At 46.0% G+C, this 21,308-nt stretch overlaps 1 protein-coding gene across 5 annotated transcripts in view; it reads left to right on the forward strand.

The window, feature by feature from the left end:
- The window catches only part of DIP2C (disco interacting protein 2 homolog C), a 278,224-nt gene that overhangs the window by 231,968 nt on the left and 24,948 nt on the right, over positions 1-21,308 (forward strand). For all 5 annotated transcript variants that reach the window (XM_030819374.1, XM_030819375.1, XM_030819372.1 and 2 more), the window contains one exon: positions 10,295-10,356. In XM_030819374.1, the coding sequence (XP_030675234.1) occupies positions 10,295-10,356 (62 nt within the window). The remainder of the gene's footprint in view (positions 1-10,294; positions 10,357-21,308) is intronic.

Genomic DNA, 21,308 nt, shown 5'->3' on the forward strand with positions numbered 1-21,308 from the left:
CTTGGCCTCCCAAAGTTGATTCTTTTAACTGCCAATTTGTGTGTGTAAATACAATTCACATTAGAGAAATTAAACATATACTTACTTGACTAGAGTCTAGTCTCCCGTGGAAAACGACTTGGCGTGATGAATTTTCTCTAAAATGAACCCCTGGTGTGAATCTTCACCAGCTAAAAGCTCATACAACATCTGTAACTGTCCCTTGCAAATGAAAACCCAGGGTTGACTATTCTTCAACCTTCTAACAGCATTTTCCTCTCAAATAGGAAGTCTGGGGCTTGCACCTTAAGAGTCATTCACGCTGGAAAAACACATTCTTTATTCATTGTGTTGGATTCATTCCTTAGTCACTGCGCTGGATTCAGACAGCATCTAGTTAGGTCTTCCCATGCTCATTAAGGATCCTTTTAGTCATTTTAAGATGAGAGATGAAGGCCCTGAGAAGTGAGCTTTCCTACTTGACAAAGCTAGGAAGTAAAAACAGAACAAAATTTAGAAGTAAAAGCTATTTGTTACTCTTAGGAGTAGCATTTCCCAGAATCTTTAGCTGTAAAAATGACTTTAAAACAATTTCAATTTTTTGAATTTATGATAAAAGTGGACATTAGAAAATCAAATTATGACTCCTGTGTTTAATTAGCTTTCACATAAATTTCTCTTAGTATTATTAGAAGGTGTCACTTATTATTTGGAAATATATTTCTCATAGCCACAATTACTCTTCAAAAATGTAAGCTGGAAGGTCTTTTGTTGCGTTAGGTTTAGAGATACTGTTCACTGTAACAGAAAAATGAGCACCCTCCTTCTAGTAGAAGAAGGGAAGAAAAACATGAGGTCTTCTGTTTTCCAAAAGAGACTTCGGTTGTTTATTTATTAGGAAAAAAACATAAACAGAAACTTTGATTTCTATTATATAGAAAAATAACTGATTTATCTGAGAGGGCAGCTTTATTATAAGTAGCTTTGTGGGATTAAATCAACAGTAACTATTGCAGTGACCCTTAAATCTTGAAACTCAGACAATGAAAGAGAAATACAGCCACCCTAGTAATAGAAGGAGTCATGGATTGTTGAAAGAAGTGAGCCGGGCACAGTGGCTCACGCCTGTAATCCCAGCACTTCAGGAGGCTGAGGCGGGTGGATCATTTGAAGTCAGGAGTTCGAAAACAGTTTGTCCAACATAGTAAGACCCTGTCTCTACTAAAAATACAAAAATTAGCCAGGTTCAGTGGCATGCACCTGTAATCCCAGCTATTCGGGAGTCTGAGGCAGGGGAATTGCCTGAACTTGGGAGGTGGAGGTTGCAGTGAGCCAAGATCTTGCCACTGTACTCCAGCCTGGGCGACGGAGCAAACAGAGCAAGACTCTGTATCAAAAAAAAAAAAAGAAATGTGGAAGGCTCAGGAGATGATGTAAATCTTAATTAATTCTCAAAATAAATAGTTATAATAATAAGACTTTCATTAACTTGAGCTCTCAGTTTCCTTGTCCTCCTACACTGCTTTTAGATGAAGTATTCAATAAGGTGCTGTTGGGGATTTTGAAAGCCTCAGGGAATGAGCCACCATCAGCAGGAACTTTATGCCCTTTCCTGCTGACACACGGCATCCCAGCCATTGCTGGGGATCATGGAAACTGTATTCCAGGTACCCTGCACATCACCCAGCTTTCTGACCTGTAAGCAATGGAAACCTCCTTTGGCAGTTTGAGGCACCAGTGGGTGGCTCTCAGAACCACCAAGGGAGTAGGACCAGTGTTGGGACCGTGCGTCTAGGAACCGCTTGTGCAGCAGCTTGTTCTTGTGAGGACACCACACCTTGAAGTCTGCACTGCTCACCTTGTTCCTGGACACGAGACTTCCCCACCAGCACAGCATTCCCCAAACCTGGATCATGTCCGGACACCTTCACTGCCGACAGCAAGAGCCCAATTGCTTTGTGCTGTAAATGGATCCGACTGGTTGATCATCTCCCCACACCCTAGCTTCCAGGAAGGCTGGGAAGGGGACTTCTGGTATTTTTACTTCCTATAGAGCCACAAGGGCTCTGTATCCAAACAGGACTCAAAAAGTGGAGGAGTTCTCCCGATACAGGAGGACAGTTGAGATGGATGGTGACTAAAGTGTGGCAACGGCGGCTGCTCCTGCCCCTCCCTTTCGCTGCCCAGCATCGCTGCATTTGTCCTGCCCTCACGCATCTCCACAGCCCCAGGAAGCCACCGTGATGCAGCTGCTGCTTTTACATCTACTCAGGCACTCGCCCCTCATGCAAAGGGGAAACAAGCCAAAGCGTCTGGAATTACCATGACTGTCGTCAAACCCACGACTTTCTGGGCGATGCCTCCTCTTCCTCCGGTTCCATCACCGATATTCTGTGACCTACAGATGGAATTGTAAAATTTACAGTTGAGGGATGAAGAGAGAGAAAGGAGGAACATTCAAATTCTACCAGTGTTTTTGGATGTCTCACGTGCCCTAGGCACTGGTGGACACTGCACTGAACAGATAATCTTGTTGGATCTGCAGGGTGCTAAGTGAGTCTTTCCATCTGTCTCCAGGAATGTTGGAATCACCACCGGAAGAGTCTTAGGGACCCAGGAGATCGTGATGAGGGTCCGAGGGTTGGAACTCCACAGCTTCAAGTGTTCGCCTGGCTTTCAGCGAGGGATTCTCTATCACAGTCACAGAACATGCCTGGCTTTTAGCCTATGTCTTGAACCAAAAAACAAGAATCTGAGTTCATCATTCACTCAGTAAGTTCAACAAAAACAGCCATGCCGCGTCACGTCTGTGTGCTTTCATCTGCTCTGTGGCTCGGCAGCCCCTAAACTAAAGCCTTCCCAGGCCCTTTCCCTAAAGTGTCAGAGCACGGCGTCCAGGCTGCCAGCCTCATGGTGCTTTCTGCACAGCTACTCAGCTCTGCTGTGCCATTCGAAGCAGAAATAGGTAATATGTAAATGAGCAGGCATTGCCGTGCTTCAGTCAAACTTTATGAAAGCCAGTGTTTGGCTGCTCCTGATGACCAGCTTGCTGGTAGGTGGCCTGAGCTGGGTTCACACTGTCTGTGGCCCCCACCCCACCAGTAATCCATTCCAGAACCCCCATTTCCTGACAGTTTGTCACCTGCATCAATGCCTGATGACAACATCCAGATCCATCCATTTGATGCCAACCACAGAAACAAGCTCAATTTGATTTTTGCAAATTTATTTTTTAAATATTTTGGAATTCTATTTTTTATTGAGACGTAGAAGTCAGAAGAGACTCTTGTTCCAACCATAACCATCAGAACAATCTGGTTAATACACAAATTCATCATTTTGAAGATCCATCAGGGAGCTGAAGACTCAAATATAAATGAATTAAATTTCTTCCTAGGAGGAAACAGACCTGTATGTGGTTTTTCCCATGGCAGAGGAGCCAGGAGAAAGAATTTACCATAAAAAATGATAAAGCAAAAAGTTTCTGAACTTTTTAAAAAACATAAATGGCAGTATGTTGTTTACAAGGTAGATGAGAATCCCAGGGGAGTCCTAAAAGTGGATCCACTTTCTCTGAGGCACTCTGGACCTTTAGTGTGCAAAAGGCAGGGGCTCCTGAGGGCTGGGAGATAAGCAGGAAAGCTGCTGGCTCCCCCTCCCTCCAGGGCTGCCTGGATCACCCAGCAGAGCCCTGGCTACCCTCCAGGGTGGCCCAGATCACCGTGGGAACTCCACTCAAACTTCAACAACGGAGGTGGGATGAGGGCATAGCACATCCCTCTGCAGCGCCCTTGCCCTTCACCATGTGTAATATATTTGCCTTCCAAAGGCTGGGGGTGAGACTGAAGAGAGAATCACCCAGTTACCTAAAGTGGGTGGAAGGCCTCCTACCGTTTGGAAAGCAGATCTCTCGCCGTGAAGCGTAGAAGACATCCAGTGTGAGTGTTCAAGCATCCAGATCCTGCCCATAGGCTGGTAAATTCTTTTCTGGGGGTAAATGTTATTTAATCTTTGCTGTTCTTTTAAATACAATCTTCGTTGTTCATAAAACATTGTGTTATATAATCAAAATTTAAAAGACCTGCAAAGAAGCAAGAGGATTGGACTCATGTTCATGAGAGGAGACGGCCCCTAGAAAGAGTCAGTAGAAGAGACATGCTGGAGTTATCAGAGACTTTGAAATAGATGTGATAGGCGAGGCCAGGAATTCGTTGAAAAGGTCTACAACATCTATGAAGAGGCGCGGGGTATTGCAGAAAGATAAAAACTATGAAAAAAAACAAAATGGAAATGCTGGAAATGAAAACTAGTATTAGAAATAAAATTCCCATGGTTTAATAGGAGACTAGATACCGCAGAGGAAAGACTCATTGAATGAACTTGAAGTCTGATCAACAGAAATGACTTAAGCATAAAACAAGGAGAAAAGGCAAGAAAATACAGTGGAACAGAGTGTCTGAGGCCCGTGGTCTAACATACCTGTAGCGATCGGAGCCCCAGAAGGAGCGGGTGAGAGAAAATGGGGCAAGAGAACAATCTGAAGACCTATGGCCAGGAGCGAAGGGAAGAATCAACACAAAGATTCAAGAAGCTCAGTCAACTCCAGGCAGAGTAAACGAGAAGAATCACACCCAGACACATTGTTGTCCAAACACTGAAAGTCAATGGCAGAGTCAGTCTTAAGGCCCCTGCAGAAATAAAACTAAGTAGGGGGAAGTGATAAAAACAACACTGAGTTCTCATCAGAAGTGCTGGAAGCCAGAATACAGTGGAGTCTGCATGCAGGCTGCTGAAAGAACTGATTCTCCTGCAGGAGACCTTTCGGAATGGAAGAGAAAAGCAGATACTTAGCCAACCTAGAGAATCCATCAGCAAATACGCATCACAAGAAATAGTAAGAATGTCTCAGGATGAAAATAAATGATAGCAAAATGAAGCCCAAATTTTTAAGAAGAAATGAAGAGTACTGAAAAGGGGTAAATACAAGAAAACGTTTTAGAATTATCAATATGTAGACATGTAAATATTTTTAGTTTGTTTTAAAAGTATTAACTTTAAAAATATGAACGGCTGAGGTGTTCGTAGCACGTGTAGAAATAACAGATGAGACAACAGGAAGTCAGGCTCCGGAAATGCACCATTGCAAGAATCTTCATTTTCACGACGCATAACACTATGTGAAGATCGAATGCAATAAATCAGTAGGGATAACAGATGAGACAACAGGAAGTCGAGCCCCAGAAATGCACCGTTGCAAGAATCTTCATTTTCATAACGCATAACACTATGTGAAGATAGAATGCAATAAATCATGCAAAAAATACACAGAGAATAAAGTGAAATAACACAAATATTCTATTCATGAGAAAAGGAGGCAGGAAGGGAGAAACAGAACAAAATGGACAAGTAAAGAACCAACAGCAATCATACCAATAAGGACGTGAAAAGTAAATGAACTGTGGATGATGTGATTGCTGAGGCTGGAATGTCTGTTTCCCCCTCCAAAACTTCTGTGTTGAACTATAATCCCTAACGCAGTAGTATAAGACATGAGGCCTTTAGAAGGTGATTAGATCATGAGGATGGAACCCTCACGAATGGGACTTCCGCCCTTACAAAAGAGGCCTAAAGGAACATGTTTATCCACTCTGCAGATGCCTCCATCTGGGACTTGCTAGACTCCAGAGCTGTGAGCAAACGTTACCTAGTCTAAGGTATTTCACAGCACGGGGAGCAGACGAGCACAGAGGGACTGGTATCGCCAGACCCAGCCTCGTCCTGGTGCCTTCCCATGCACAGGAGAGGCAGGCACTGGCCATAGACCTTGGGAAGGACGGCGTCCGGCTGCTGGGTGATCTGGTGCAGCACAGGGAGGGCCGACCTCCCTCTCAGGCTTCTTTAAGGAAATCCTGGCTGGTGCCGAGTTTAGAAAGATGAGTTAGCAGTGATGAGAGTGGGGAGGGAAGAGCACTCTAGAAGCTGAGCTGAAGCCCCTGAAACTTCAGAGGGGTCAGGAAAGATGGGAAGAGGCCAGGGTGGCTAGAGAGGGAGGACGACAGAGGGCTGCACCACGCACTGGTCCTTTTCCCAAGATCAGTGGGAAATTGTTACAGGGCTTAAGGCAGGGACCTGTCATATTTAGCTACTCCTTTTGAAAAGATCACTGAGAGTACATCATTAAGGCTTCTCTAAGCCGGTAACGTTTCCACAGCCCCCACATTTTAATGCAAATAGAGAAATTCTTTTGGAAATGGGAGTACAAAGAAGTAGTCAAATTTTGTGTCATTTTCCTTTCAATTTGAAGAGTGTCATTTGCCTGGAGACATACAACCCAAACTTTTTCTCGTCTTCTCAGACTTACCTAGCATACTACATAAGCCCAGTATCAGGTCTTTGGAGTTTGTTCGTTCGTTCACGCATTTCTACTTAACTGTGGCCCTATGTGCAAGTACTAGGTTGTGCTAATATCATGGTGTGTGAATTGCTGAATAGTAAAATCAGCAGTCAGCTTAAATGCTAAAATTAGTGCTGTTTTGTGTCTTCTATGCTGATATTTGGGATGTGAGTCTGTATATCTTCACCTGAGATTTAAATATAACTCATTTGTGCAATAAGCACTTAATACCTAATTGATATAATACTTTTATGTCAGTAAGAAAGTTATTTTTTGGTATATACATTTGTCCCTCAGTGGGGGACAGGTTTCCGGACTCCCTATGGATACCTAAATGTGCAGACGCTCACGTCCCTGCTGGAAAATGGCACAGCATTTACATAGAACCCATGCACATCCTCCGTGTACTTTAAATCATCTCTAATGACTTGTGATGCCGAATACGATGTAAATGCTGTGTAAATAGTTGTACTGTATCATTCAGGGAATTACGACAAGAAAAAGTCTGTGCCTGTTCAGTACAGGTGCAATTTTTTCAAATATTTGTGATTCAAGGTTGGTTAAATCTAAAGATGTGAAACTCACAGATATGGAAGGCTGACTGCTTCACATTTTTATTATATAACTGGATTTTAATGTGAATCCTTTTTTCTCGTTAATATAACTTGCAATTTCAAAAATGCTGTATCTTTGTTTCTGAATGAGCTTTAGTTGGAATGGATAATGCTGTTTTTCTGTGGGTGCTTTTTGCAAGTATTTGATCCTTAAATACTGAGGGGCATTCTTTTGCATTAGGGATCTCCGTATTTAAGGGAACACTGGCTATCATTCTTTGGCAATATGAAGATTTTGTTAAATACTCCCTCAATATGTATCTTGCAATTTCAGACTTTTTACCTCAGGGGTTTTATAATTTGGAAGCAGCTGTATCTTACCTCTTTATCTCCTTCACGTATTCTTCTCTATTAATGCTCAGGCCTACTTGGCTTCAGGTGCAGTGTTGCCTCCTCCACGTGGTACAAGATAGGAAACGAGGTACTAGCCACGTACATTTTTTCCTGAGATACCACCTTGAGCCATTATAACAATTTCTGAACTAGGATAATTTGGAGAGAATGTTGACTTATTTTTGTTCCAGTTAATGTTTAGGTTTCAAGGAATGATGAAAGAAATGACTTAAATCATTGCATTCAGCTTAAATATATTCAGTAAAGGTCCACTATGTGTTCGGAGCGTACACACCTTTATTGGCCGGTTATTTTATTTATTCATGCCCTGCCTCCCTTTTTTAAACATAAGGATGCTGAGAGAGAGCAGTAGCCATAATTTCCCTAGTGAAGTAACAGAGAAGAGTGGAATCGTGATTTTCTTTTAAAATCTTGAACCGTTGCTTATTTTCATAGATTTGGCTCTGTTGTGAGTGGTGGCAGTTTTTCCATCTGGCTTTGTGACCAAATTTGAGCCTGAAGAAAACCACTTAACTCCCTTTCCACTGCTCTGGCTGCTGTCTCTAGTGTCTGCCTGTTGTCATCATGGGGTTGTGGGTGGGTGCTGGGCCGTACACACAAAGAACAGGTGTGCATCAGTCCAGGCACCTGTGAAAAATCTTCGACTCTTCGTGCTTTTGGGGAATATTTGGGAAAGAGAGCTAAGTGACATAGGGAAAAATACCTTGCATCCAAGGAGCTTGCCCAAGTTGCTTTCTGGAATTGTCCAGCAGCTGGGGTAGATGATTTAATACGGGTAGCAGGCAGGGAGCACAGCCATGGATGACGAGGAGGAGAAGAAAACAGAAGTTGGTGTCTCTGCTTGGGGAACAGCAACAGAGCACATTTGCTGGGGTGGAAACCCCTCCTGAGGCTGCTGAGCAGACGGTGTGAGAGTCCAGCGCTGGATTCTTTCAGGCTTCAGATGCACGTTGGCCTCTCCCTTTGCCTCATCGTGTAGGTGGAGAGAACTAGTGCTCTAACTGCAGGTGTAAAAGCTCACAGCCTTTCCTTTGTTCCTGGAATCAGAACCTTGGAACTACCTCAACAGATTTAGCAAATGAAACTTGCACTCCCGCGTCCCTCAGAAAGAAAGAGTGCCCTGAGTGAGACGGTGCAGTGCCACCGTTTACCTTCTGTGTCCCTGCGCCGTGGTTAGTCACCTGCTACGCCCTCTTCTGTTGCTCTGTGGATGTGTTGACATCTTTAAAACATTTCTTTTAGCCTTGTACAGTGGTTAATTTTAATGATTTCCATATTTGATGTTGTTTTTGACCTTCTTTTCATTTTGTTTCCTGCTTTTCGCATTCTCCTCCCCACCCCTCCCTCTTCTCCATCCCATTTTTCACTGTCGGGTCGTGTGTGTCTGTGTGTGTCTGTGTGTGTTGTGTGTGTTGGTTTCTGTTGTCTGGTGTTCTCTCCTCTCTTCTCATCCTCACCCTTCTGCTGCTGTAGCCTCATAGGCTGTGGACCCTGGCCGAGCAGGTAGGGGACTTTCTTGTCTGTCACACCCGTGCCTCCCTGCCCAGCCCCGCTGCCTTGCCCGCATCCAGCCGTGGGACAGACTAGCAGTTGAGTGCAGAGATTGGCCGGGGGTCTGCGGGCCCTGTGATCATGGGTGCTGCCGGCCGGGCAGCGTCACGTTCAGGCCTCACGCGTAGCCGACGCTGTCTTCCCGGGGTGCGCGGTCAGTGGTTCCTTTGCCAGTTTGGCTCACCTCTGTTTTACTTAATTCTCCACCTGTTTTCCATTTACTTCTTTTTAATTGACCCTCCGTGGCTGTATTTTGCGTTACTCACTGTGGGCCGGCTCTCCGCTCAGCGCTGGTCTGTGGGGCGGCTTTGCTGAGCAGCCGGGGGTAGAGCTGTCACTGGGAGTGTCCGCCGGGAGGCTGACTCGCATGTGCTGTTCTTTTTCCCTGTCTCGGTGGTGAGATACCAGGGCCCAGGGTTATTGAGTACTATGGTATGTTTTAATGACATTGTCTTCTTTTTTTCTTATATATAAGCAATATAAGAAAATTTTGTGCCTTTAGTACAAAAATTGGAATTCTCTCCTGAAGAATTTTAGTGTAATTCTTCAAATGAATTCTGAAGGGTTCCCTTATTTTTTGGCACATTTATTGTAGGTTTAGTCCTTTTATAACCAAGGTATTGTACTGCCTTCCCCAAAAATGGATGTACAATGCAGCCTTCATGATACTGCTCTTCTGTGGACAGAGGTCACTGGTCAGAAGTCAGCATGGTCTAATTTTTCAAGCAATTTATGGTGCCAAGAAAAGATTTCTGGACCCCTGTGTAAAGTCAACAGCGCAATGGAATGGCTCAGACCACAAAGTCCTGCCCAGCTTACCAGGATATTACCAGGATAAAATACCCCTTCTCTGACCTATGTCTTGGCCAGCAATGCTCTCCTCAGGCCAGAGAGCCAGAGCACCAGCAGAGCCCGGAGGAGCAAGATGCTCCCCTCACCTCTTCCTCCCTGGCCTGTCCATCCACATCACGCATCTGCTTCACTGTCCTGGGCCCTAAAAATACACCTTTTGTTGTTAAAGGTGGATGCATGTAGTAAAAATTTCTCCGCACAGATGCTTCATATCCTTCCAACCTGCTTTTGCAGCCGCCATCTTGGCAGTTTCAGCCTTCCCTTTTTTTTTGGCACAGTGTGTGGCTTGTCTCCTTTCTTTCCTTTTTTTATATATTGGCAGTCAAGCTGTGTGAATCCAGTATTATCCTAATAAGATATTCCTTCTGGAATTTAGGCTATCAAACTGAAAGTTAGCAGGTACCTTTGAAAGGTTGCTGGTCTAAGTGTTTTTAGTTTTATTTTTCACTTTAAGATTTTACAAAAGAAATGTTTCCTAGCTAGTAGAAGCACAGACCCCAATCTCCTTCCACGTAAACTTGAGTTAACCACTCTGTGTTGTTGCTTGCAGGGAACCTCAGGACCTGACCCAACCACTGTCTACGTGGACATGAGAGCCCTGAGACATGACAGGTACTGTACGCCTCTGGGTTTTTTTCTCTTTTTCCTTTTTCTGTTTTGTTCTGTGGCCTTGCACGCAGGTGTCCGTCTAGAAGAAGGGGTGCACATGATGCTGATCTGCCCAGAGTGTAACTGTCTCATGAGTGAAGTGGGGTTAGGCATATTGGCCTGAACTTTGCAACTGAAAACTCTGGCCAGGCGCGGTGGCTCACGCCTGGAATCCCAGGACTTTGGGAGGCTGAGGTAAGTGGATCACCTGAGGTCAGGAGTTCAAGACCAGCCTGGCCAACATGGCGAAACCCCGTCTCCGCTAAAAATTACCCAGGTTTGGTGGCGGGCACTTGTAATCCCAGCTACTTGGGAGGCTGAGTTAGGAGAATTGCTTGAAACTGGGAGGCAGAGGTTACAGTGAGCTGAGATTGCACCTCTGCATTCCAGCCTGGGCAACAGAGCGAGACCCCATCTCAAAAAAAAAAAAAAAGAGAAAAGAAAAGAAAGAAACTGTGTTGCAGGACAGCAGTGGCAGGTGTGATAGCAGGAGTGTGGCCAGAGCCGCTTTATCTGACCGTCTCACTGGAAGGCAGGCACTTGGTTCTTTTCCTTCCTATTTTAGGCACCGTTTTGCCCCCGTCGTAGAATGTCAGCATCCTGCCCACGTTTCTTTACATGAACGGAAATGTTTTGTGAAGGTGCTTGAAATAGGGGTTAGGGGTCAGGTTACCTTCTCTCTGTGGCCTCCTAAGCGCCCCCTGAGAAGAAAAGTTGAATTCTTGGTGAGAGTGTGAGAACTCCAGAAGGCAGGGATGGGGTTGAGCAGGATGAGAAGCCCTTTAGGGGAATCTCTGCCCGCCAAGGAGGACCCACTAAGATGCCAGAGAGGAAGGAAAGAAGGCGTCATTTTTACTGCAGACTTCCCCCATTGAAACAGATCATTTTCCACTTGGTGACTGTGGAGGTGCCCGTTCATTGTTGCTAGGTGAAATGCGTGGGACATGGTGCCTTCCCTTATCGCTGTCAGCAGCCGCTCCGTGACCTGTTGCTGTGTGTGCCTGTGCCCCCAGGGATGTCTGGCGTGTCTGGAGGCATTTTCGATCAGCACAAGTTGGGCAGTGGCTCAGCTGGCATCTGGTGGGGGGAGGCCAGGGATGTCCCAACAGCCTGCATGGGACGGCCAGTGGCTGAGAGCTCATATGCCAGGGCCAGGAGCCATGCCCGCCCTGACGGTTCACACTCGTAGATGCGTGCCTGGCCCTGTGGCTCTTCCATCAGGCCCTCCGGTCGACAGAACCACTGGCTGCACAGTTATGAAGTCACAGAAGAGTGGTGGCCACCTAGGAGCCCTCAGGAGGCCCTGCAGGCTGAGGGCCAGAGGCAATGCCTGCCCCCGAGGCCACCAGCTGCCAGGGACAAAGTTCAGTCTGGAACACTCAGAAAAATAAAAAATGTAGTTTTAGATTAGATAACTTGTTTCTGGGCATAGAGTTTTCTAAATAATCACTTCTGGGCATTAAAACAAATCTACCTGACTCCCCATAAGAATTATTTGGAAAATATCTCATAATTGTGTAACTTCCTGAAGGAGTAAGCAGTAGCTCATCACATAACACATGCATGTAGTTCTGTCTGTGGCCTGGCCCTCAAAGCGTAACCTTTTCCCTGACTAGGCCGCTAGCTGCTTTGGAAAGCATCTGAAATGGAAGTGAGAGTATGTAGGAGCAGGAGCTGGCGGTGCAGTTCACTTTCCCACACACCACTGCATGGCTCTGGTCGGCACCCACTCCGCTGACTCTCGCTGCTAGCTGGCCTAGGCTGTCACCCTTGAGCAGTGTTGAGGGGAGCCCTCGGATGCCAGACATCTTCACGAGACTCAGAGCAGACCCCCATCCTCAGCATTTTACATACAAAGAAGAAAAGCAGTCTGGCTCTACATTGCAGAGCGACTTCCTTTCACCGGGCCCTGCCCAGGCACCCCCGAACCCTCCCTGCTGCCCTCCGGATGGACCGTGTGCCACTCTTCCTCCCATGCCCTCGGGTGGGACACACTGCCCTTCCCTCCCAGCTTCTGGGGCTGCTCTCACTCTTCTCATTCCTTTCAGTTTTTTTCTCCACGATGTTCTCTCTTTGACCTTTCTGACTGGGTCTGTCTGTGGTCCCCTCCGTCTGGCTGGGCCCCTTCTCCCTTACTCCCGGTGCAGAGAATCTCAGTGGCATCCCAGCCTTGCTTTCTGATGCCCCCACCACCCACTCACAGTCCGCAGCCCCCAGCCCACCTCCAAGGAGTCTGGCCCCAGGGCCTTTTCTCCAGTCCTCCAAGCTCAGCTCCAAAGCCCTCGCCTTCCTTAAACCTCCCTTAAATATTCCCAGGTAAAAATGCACTCCCAGCTTTAATCTCTAGCATCACCTTTGACCTTTACCAGCATGTAACATGCCTCATGCTGCAGCCACTGGCAGAGGGGGCTCTGGGTCACACAGGTCAGAAGTCAGCTCCTCTGGGACGAGGTATTACGCTCTGTAACCTCAGTTTCCCTCTTGCCTTAGTCTGTTTCTGTTTCTATAAAGGAACACCTGAGGCTGGGTGATTTATAAAGAAAAGAAGTGTATTTGGCACAGAGTTCTGCAGGCTGTACAGGAAGTGTGGTGCCTGCATCTGCCTCTGGTCAGGCTTCAGGGAGCTTCACTCATGGTGGAGGGAAAGAGGAGCCGCAAGTGCAGAGATCACGTGGTGGGAGGAGGGGCCAGACTGTTTTTAGCCACCGGCTCTCCCGGGAGCTGGTAGAGCAAGAACCTGCTCAACCCCAGGGAGGGCCTGCATCTATCATAAGGGATCTGCCTCCATGACTCCGACTCCTCCATTAGGCCCCACATCCAACCGTGGGAATCATATTTCAGCAGGAGCTCTGGGGGTGCTCAGAACAGGTGCGGTAAAACCAGTCTTCCCAGGCACCTGTGAGGACAAAGTAAAGGAATGCTGTGAAGAGCCGGACTGGGACAGATGCTGTTACTATGAGCTCTGGCAGCTGGATGGTGACAGAGGACTCACCTCTTCTGTTCCACAGGCCCAAGGCTGCTGACCACAGAGGGTGAGAAAGTCGAGAGTCCAAGGCCAGCAGTCGGGAGGCAGTGAAATGAGAGCCACTAAAAGCATTGACCCTTCTTGTTACTCTTCCTATAAAAATGGGATGGTGGTTTTCTCACTTGATCTGCATTAGGGTCTGTCACAGGATTAATTACTGTTCCTGTTGCTTTAATGGCACACTCACTTGCGAGCTCCAAGTCGCCTGCCCAATTATCGTCTAATTACTCTGGGGAAAGTCAGCTTATTGATATGTGCATGCAATTTCCTTGAGAGAGAATATGAATGTGCACATGCACAAGAAAGACGGCCTACAGAGGAAGACCACCATTGTGAAAGTCAGTTGTCAAACAGGTGTTTTAGCCATTTCTGCTTGGTTTTCTGCCTCTGTTTCTGATGCCCTTTTTATTCTTGGAGCCATGGTGGGTGGGACCTGCCTGCATCTGTGACAGGTCACCATGGAGAGCATTTCTGCATCACAGAGTGAGGAGACACACACTCCCTGCTTCTGGAACAGATTACAGTCCCACATGTGCAGGAAGGAAATGAAGAAATTGTGTTGAGACTATTTGAAAGTGACTGTTCATTTTTAAAATATTTGTTACGATGTAATTCATTTTAAATGAATTCATAAGTCTCTCAATGACTTCCAGTTTGGTCTTTCCATGATCGCTTGAGCTTTTCAGACTTTAGATAGGAAAAAAATATGCATATATATTTGTCTGCATTTGAAGATGGGGTTTTAAGGCTGGGAACGGGCTCACACCTGTGATCCCAGTGCTTTGGGAGGCCGAGGCAGGAGAATCACTGGAGCCCAAGAGTTTTGAGAACAGCCTGGGCAACATAGCAATACTCTATCTCTACAACATTTTTTAAAAATGAGCTAGGTGTGGTGGCATGTGCCTGTAGTCCTAACTACTCAAAAAGCTGAAGTGGGAGGACTGCGTGAGCCTAAGAGTTAAAGGCTACAGTGAGCCATGATCACACTGCTGCACTCCACCCTGGGCAATGGAGCAAGACCTTGTCTCAAAAGAAAAACAAACAGTTTTAGCCATTTTTTAAATCTTAAGAACATTACATTGGTGTGAAGTCCTAGAATGAAAACTTTCTTAGCTTCCTCAGGGCTTGTAACCTGAAGTCATAACTAAAGGGTATTACCAGAAAAGCATAGATATTAAATTCCTACTCCGTGGTTAGCCCAAGTATCAAGATCCTGAGAGCAGGGGGCACAGAATAAAAGTGCATCAATAAACTTGAGACAGCAGCAGAATGGAGGGAGTGAAGATACAGATAAAGACAAACAGCTTAACAGGAGCCTTTCACCCGATCAGGTCCTTGTGTGTGTGTCTCAGTGCGTGTGTGAGTGTGCTGTGCATACGTGCATGTGTGCGTTGCAAGTGTGTGAATAGTGTCTGCACACATGAATATGAGTTTGTACGTGTGTGAGCTTGCCTGTGTCATGTGTTGCATGGGTGTGATGTGGGTACAAGTGCATATATGCATGAGAGTATGAATTTGTGCAAGTGTGTTATGTATATGCTGTTGTGTGTTACAAGTGTGCATGTGTGTGCAATACTGCATGTGTTTCAACTGCACATGCATGTGCACGAGTGTAGTGTGTGCTGCAAGTATAGACACGTGCATGTGTGTGTCATGAGTGTGTTACAAGTATGTTGCAGTTGTGTGACTGTTTCAAATGTGTACAGGTTTATGGCTTTGCACGTGTCGTGTGTGTGCATACAAATATGCAGCATATATTTGTGCACACGAGTACATGCAAGTATGAGTATGCACGTGTGTGTTGCATGGGTGGGTGCCTGTATGTGGTACAAGCATATGAGGGTTTGCAAGTGCACTCCCATATGCATGTGTGTGCAAGTGTGAGTTTGCATGTGTGAGTGTAGTGTACTGTTTTGTGTGTGTGCAAGTATGTTACATGTGTACATGTGTGCATGCAGATGAGGGTGCTAGTGTGTGGGCTATGAGTATTGTGTGTGTTGCATGTGTGTGCATGTGTGCACATGCACACTGAGTCTTAGTATTGCCTTGTATTTTGTATGTGGAGTTGTGTTACAAGTATGCACACGTGCATGTATGTGGAAGAGTGTGTGCATTCGTGTGCATCCATGTGTACATGAGAAGGATTTGCTGGGAGGGGGCCAGAGTTCTCCAGCTGGTCTTTAGTCCACTCATCATGGCCTGTGGTCTTAGCAGACTAAGAGCTGGGCTGTGTGTGGAGCTCGTGTCCCTTTACTGAATTAGTCATGTGCTGCATAGTGCCGTTTCTGTCAATGACAGACCACAGTGGTCCCCAAGACAGTGTCCCCTGAGTGACAGTGGTTCCATAAGACTGTAATGAAGCTGAAAAATTCCTGCTAAATGGAGTTTATTGATGTTGTGGCCATCATAATGCAATGCGTTATGTGTTTGTGGCAATGCTAGTGTAAACCTGTGCTGCCAGTTGTATAAACGTGTAGCATGTAGGATCATACACAGTACATGCATAATACTGGATTGTGATAATAGACACCTGTGTAACTGGTTTATGTACTTACCTTTACTGTCGTTATCTTAGAGTATATTCTCTATACTCACAATAAAAAAGTTAACTGTAAGACAGCCTCAGCAGGTCCTTCAGGAGGAATCCAGCAGAAAGCATTGTTCCCACAGGAGATGACGGCTCTGTGCATGTCATTGCCCTAAAGACCTTCCAGCTGGACAAGATGTGGAGGTGGAAGGCAGTGATTTCGGTGATCCTGACCCCACGGAGGCCCAGATTAATGTGTGTCTGTGTATTAGTTTATAACAAAAAAAAATTAAAAAGTAAAAAACTTTTGGCCGGGTGCGGCAGCTCATGCCTATAATCCCAGCACTTTGGGAGGCCGAGGCGGGCGGATCACCTGAGGTCGGGAGTTCGAGACCAGCCTGACCAACATGGAGAAACCCCGTCTCTACTAAAAATACAAAATTAGCCAGGCGTGGTGGCATATGCCTATAATCCCAGCTACTAGGGATGCTGAGGCAGGAAAATCGCTTGAACCTGGGAAGCAGAGGTTGCGGTGAGCTGAGATCACACCACTGCACTCCAGCCTGGGCAACAAGAGTGAAACTCTGTCTCAAAAAAAAAAAAAAGTAAAAATCTTTTAATACAAAACTTGATATAAGGATAAATTATTTTTGTACCGCTGTACAATATGTTTTAATCTGTTTTTATAAGTGAGTCAAAAAGCTTTAAGGAATTTACAACATAGAAAGTTACAGTAAATGTAGGTTAATTTATTTAACAAAGGAATTTTCTTATAGATTTAATGTAGCTTACGAGTAGTGTTTATTAATCTACAGCCACATGTGGTGATGTCTTAGCTCACGAGTACAGTGTTTACGAATCTACAGACGCGTGTGGTATTGTCTTACCTCACGAGTACGGTGTTTACAAATCTACAGCCATGTGCGGTGTTGTCTTAGCTCACAAGTACAGTGTTCATGAAGTCTACAGCTGCGTGCGGTGATGTCTTAGATCACGAGTACAGTGTTTACGAATCTACAGACGCGTGTGGTATTGTCTTACCTCACGAGTACGGTGTTTACGAATCTACAGCCATGTGCGGTGTTGTCTTAGCCCTTTGTGTGCACTTACCACTCACTAACCCAGAGCAGCTTCCAGTTCTAAAAGTTCTGTTTATGGGTAAGTTCCCTATATGGGTGCACCGTTTTTTATCTTTTTACAGCATGTTTTACTGTGCCTTTTCTATGTTTAGATACACAAATACTGTTGTATTACAATTGTGTGTGGTCACATGTTGTCCAGGTGTGCAGCCCGGGAGCACTTGGCCGTACCATACAGCATAGGAGCGTAGGAGACTACCCCATCCCGGTGTGTGTAGGTCCACTCTGTGGTGTTTGCATGATGACACAATGGACGGACAGCTCATTTCTCAGGATGTCTCCTTGTCGTTAAGTGACATGACTGTACTTTTTACCTCCAGCTTCTCAGTGTTTCACATGATCCTCAGGTGACTGTCCCAGCAGTGTACCCAGGTGCCTCACCCTCATTCCCCTGTCCCTTGGGTACCAGAGCTGAGTCTCAGGGTTGTTTCTCTGGCTGCAATGAATTTAATAGGTGCTTGGATTAGGCTCAGGACCCATTGTCTGGCCTCAGATCTATCGCTTTCTGGCCATGTGATCCTACACACATTGCCTTCTTGTATTTTACTTTCTCTGCCTGTGAAATGGCAGAAGCAGTGCCACTCCTAGAGTCATTAGGAGGATTCTTGGTATGTGTCAAGTGCTTGGGACAATGCTGGCCAGCTGTAAGTCTCAGTACAATTATCTGATAGTTATGTCTTTACATGGATATACAATTATGTGTATGTACTCAGGCAAATGCCTTTTTTCTTATTAGTTTATAGTTGTTCCTTTATTTCTGCTCTGGCTGTCTTCAGGCATGAACCCAACTTGAGATGATCATTGGGTAAGGGACAGTAGGGCTTTCACAATTCCTTAAATAGAACTTGCAGTCTATTTGAAAACAGATGACAAACCAGTGGAGAAAACCGAATGAAAAATAAAAGAATTCACATTCACACCATGTCACTTGTGGTATTTGGACAGAATCTCCCACGAGGCTTTGCTGTTCTCCTGGTGCCTGGTTTGCGCTGCTCCCACTTCTCTTGCTCCCCACTCTCCAAAAATCCCCTGGCCAGGTGTGTGTGGAAGGAGAGCAGTCATGGAGCACCGTGGCCAACCCCACAAGTGGTTCCCAGAGGCGGGCTCCCGGGTCCTGCCCCCTAAGGCGTGTTTTCAGGAGATGGAAGAGGCAGGCTTGTTGCCATATTTTTGTCTCTGCTTTTTTAGAATTACCATCCATATCCCAGAGAGACTGTGTCCATGTTTAAACTCATTAATATTTTTAGTCTTTACATCCCATTCTCTAATTTCTTCTTTCACTTTGCCATGTCAGTGTAACTTTAAACCTTTCAGGGCCTCAGTTTCTCCCCTAAATGAGGCAATTAAGCAGCGAATAAGCAGTTCCCACCATGACCCGCTGCAGCTGCCTTTTCTCCTGACCCCCTCCACCTTCCCCAGACCCCAGCCCTCTACCATTAGCTTAAGGCCCTTGGGCTGACCAGCCTCCCCTCCCTCTGACATCACCAGCGTTTCCTTGTCTCCGAAGTCGTCTATCTGCATGTAAACATGACGTGATAAATTCTGTCTAAAACCAAAAACCCTCCTTTGACCCTTTTCACCCGCGGCCACCCCACGGCCCTCTCCCCTGACAGCTGAACACCTCAGAGGATCTGGGTTCATCTCCTGCTGGCTCATGAGAGAGCCCCATGTCCCCAGGGTTCCCTGGTGGCACCCAGCAAGGCCACCTACGACCCCACCCTAATGTTCCACGCTCAGTGCCGGTGGATGCCGCTGAGCCTACCCTCCTGCTGGAAACTCGCTCTTCTCTTTGGCTTTAGGGACTACACACTGATAGTTCTTTTGTTGAAATAAACAGAAAAGCTTATTTTTCTGTTTAATAAACAAAAGATGTCTTTTATGATTTGACAAAAAGATGCTTTTCAACTCCTTTCTGTGGAGGAGTTGCCTGGCTGCTCAGGGTGAGTTCCGGTTTCTCCACACGCTCAGGGCCACGCCTGGTTCTGGTTTCTCCACAGGCTCAGGGCCGCTCCGGGTTCCCGTTTCTCCACACGCTCAGGGCCGTGCCTGGGTTCCGTTTTTTCCACAGGCTCAGGACTGTGCCTGGATTCTGGTTTCTCCACATGCTCAGGGTCGCTTCTGGTTCCGGTTTCTCCCCAAGCTCAGGGCTGTGCCTGGGTTCCGGTTTCTCCACACACTCAGGGCTGCTGGTAGTTCCAGTTTCTCCACACACTCAGGACTGTGCCTGGGTTCGGTTTCTCCACACACTCAGCACTGCTCCTGGTTCCGGTTTCTCCACACACTCAGGGCCGCTCCTGGTTCCGGTTTCTCCACACACTCAGGGCCGCTCCTGGTTCCGGTTTCTCCACACACTCAGGGCCGCTCCTGGTTCCGGTTTCTCCACACACTCAGGGCCGCTCCTGGTTCCGGTTTCTCCACACACTCAGGGCCGCTCCTGGTTCCGGTTTCTCCACACACTCAGGGCCTCTCCTGGTTCCGGTTTCTCCACACACTCAGGGCTGCTCCTGGTTCCGGTTTCTCCACACACTCAGGGCCGCTCCTGGTTCCGGTTTCTCCACACACTCAGGGCCTCTCCTGGTTCCGGTTTCTCCACACACTCAGGGCCGCTCCTGGTTCTGGTTTCTCCACACACTCAGGGCCTCTCCTGGTTCCGGTTTCTCCACACACTCAGGGCTGCTCCTGGTTCCAGTTTCTCCACATACTCAGGGCTGCTCCTGGTTCTGGTTTCTCCACACACTCGATATTGTCCTAATAAAACCTCTACTCTCCATCCCTCTTCCCTCGGCCCCTGGCACCCACCGTTCTACTTTGTCTATGAATTTGACTAGGTAGGTACCTCATATAAGTTGAGTCCTATGGTATTTGTCTTTTTGTGACTGGCTGATGTTACTTAGCATAATGTCCTCAAGGTTGATCGATGTTGTAGCATGTGTCAAAATCTTCCTTTTTAAGATTGAATATTTCCTTGTACATGTACACCACACTTGGCTCACCCATTGTCTGCCGATGTTCACTTGGGTTGCTTCCACCTTTGGGCTGTTGTGACTGATGCTGCTGTGAACATGGGTTTACAGATACTGTTCAAGATCTGGTTTCAGTTCTTCTGGGTATATACTCAGAAGTGGAATTGCTGAACCATACAGTAGTTCCATTTTTGATTTCTGGAGGAACTGCCGTACTGTTTTCCACAGCTGCTGCATTGTTTTACCTTCCTGCCAGCAGTGCATGTGGGTCTGGTTTCTCCATGTGCTCACCACCAGTAGCTGTTTTCTATTTTTTTGAGAGTAGCCATCCTAATGGGTGTGAGATGGTATCTCGTTGTGGCTTTGGTGTGTGTTTTCCTCGTGATGGTCTCTTGTTGAACATCTTCTCATGCTCACTGGCTATTTGTATACCTTCTTTAGAGAAATGTCTATTCGAGTTCCACACTTTTTAACTGGAGTGGTTTTTTTGTTTGGTTTGGTTTTGGGTTTTTTTTGGCTATTGAATTCTAAGAGTCCCTTACATACTCTGGATATTAGCCCCTTAACAGATACGTGATTTGTAAATCTTGCTCCCATTTCCTGGGTTGTGTTTTCGCTCTGCTGATTCTGTTGATTGTGTCCTTTGATGAACAGAAGCTTTTAATTTTGATGTCCAGTTTATCCTCTTTGTTTTCTGCGTATACGTTTGGTGTCATAGCCAAGAAATAAATGACACATCCAACACATGACTGTTCCTTTGTCTACAGTTTTATCTCTTACATTTATGTCATTGATCCACTTTGAGTTAAATAATTTTAAACATTTTTTAAAGGCAGGGACAGTATTCTTCAAAAATGTCAATGTCATAAAGATAAACAAGACTGGAAATCTTCCCAATTAAGGCAAGCTAAATACAACGCCTGATGCTAGGGTGAGCCCTGCACTCAAGGCAGAGCTGTGGGGACATTACTGGAGTAATGGGAAGAATTGGAAGAGAGGCTATGGATTAAATATTGGATCAATATTAAAATTACTGAAACTGATAACTGTTCTGTAAGTAAGATAATATCCCTATTCTCAGGAGATCCACACTTAAATACTTAGGAGTAAAGGGGCCTTGATGTATTTAACTTACCCTCAAATGGTTCAGAAAAAACTGTGTGTGCACATTGTGTAAGATAGGGTGGGCAGTGCAAATTATAAAGCAGATGGAACATAATAGGAACAAGCAATGGACCTGGGTGTTACAAGTGTTCTTTATA

The sequence above is a fragment of the Nomascus leucogenys genome, chromosome 9 (genome assembly GCF_006542625.1).
Source record: "Nomascus leucogenys isolate Asia chromosome 9, Asia_NLE_v1, whole genome shotgun sequence".
Taxonomy (NCBI): domain Eukaryota; kingdom Metazoa; phylum Chordata; class Mammalia; order Primates; family Hylobatidae; genus Nomascus; species Nomascus leucogenys.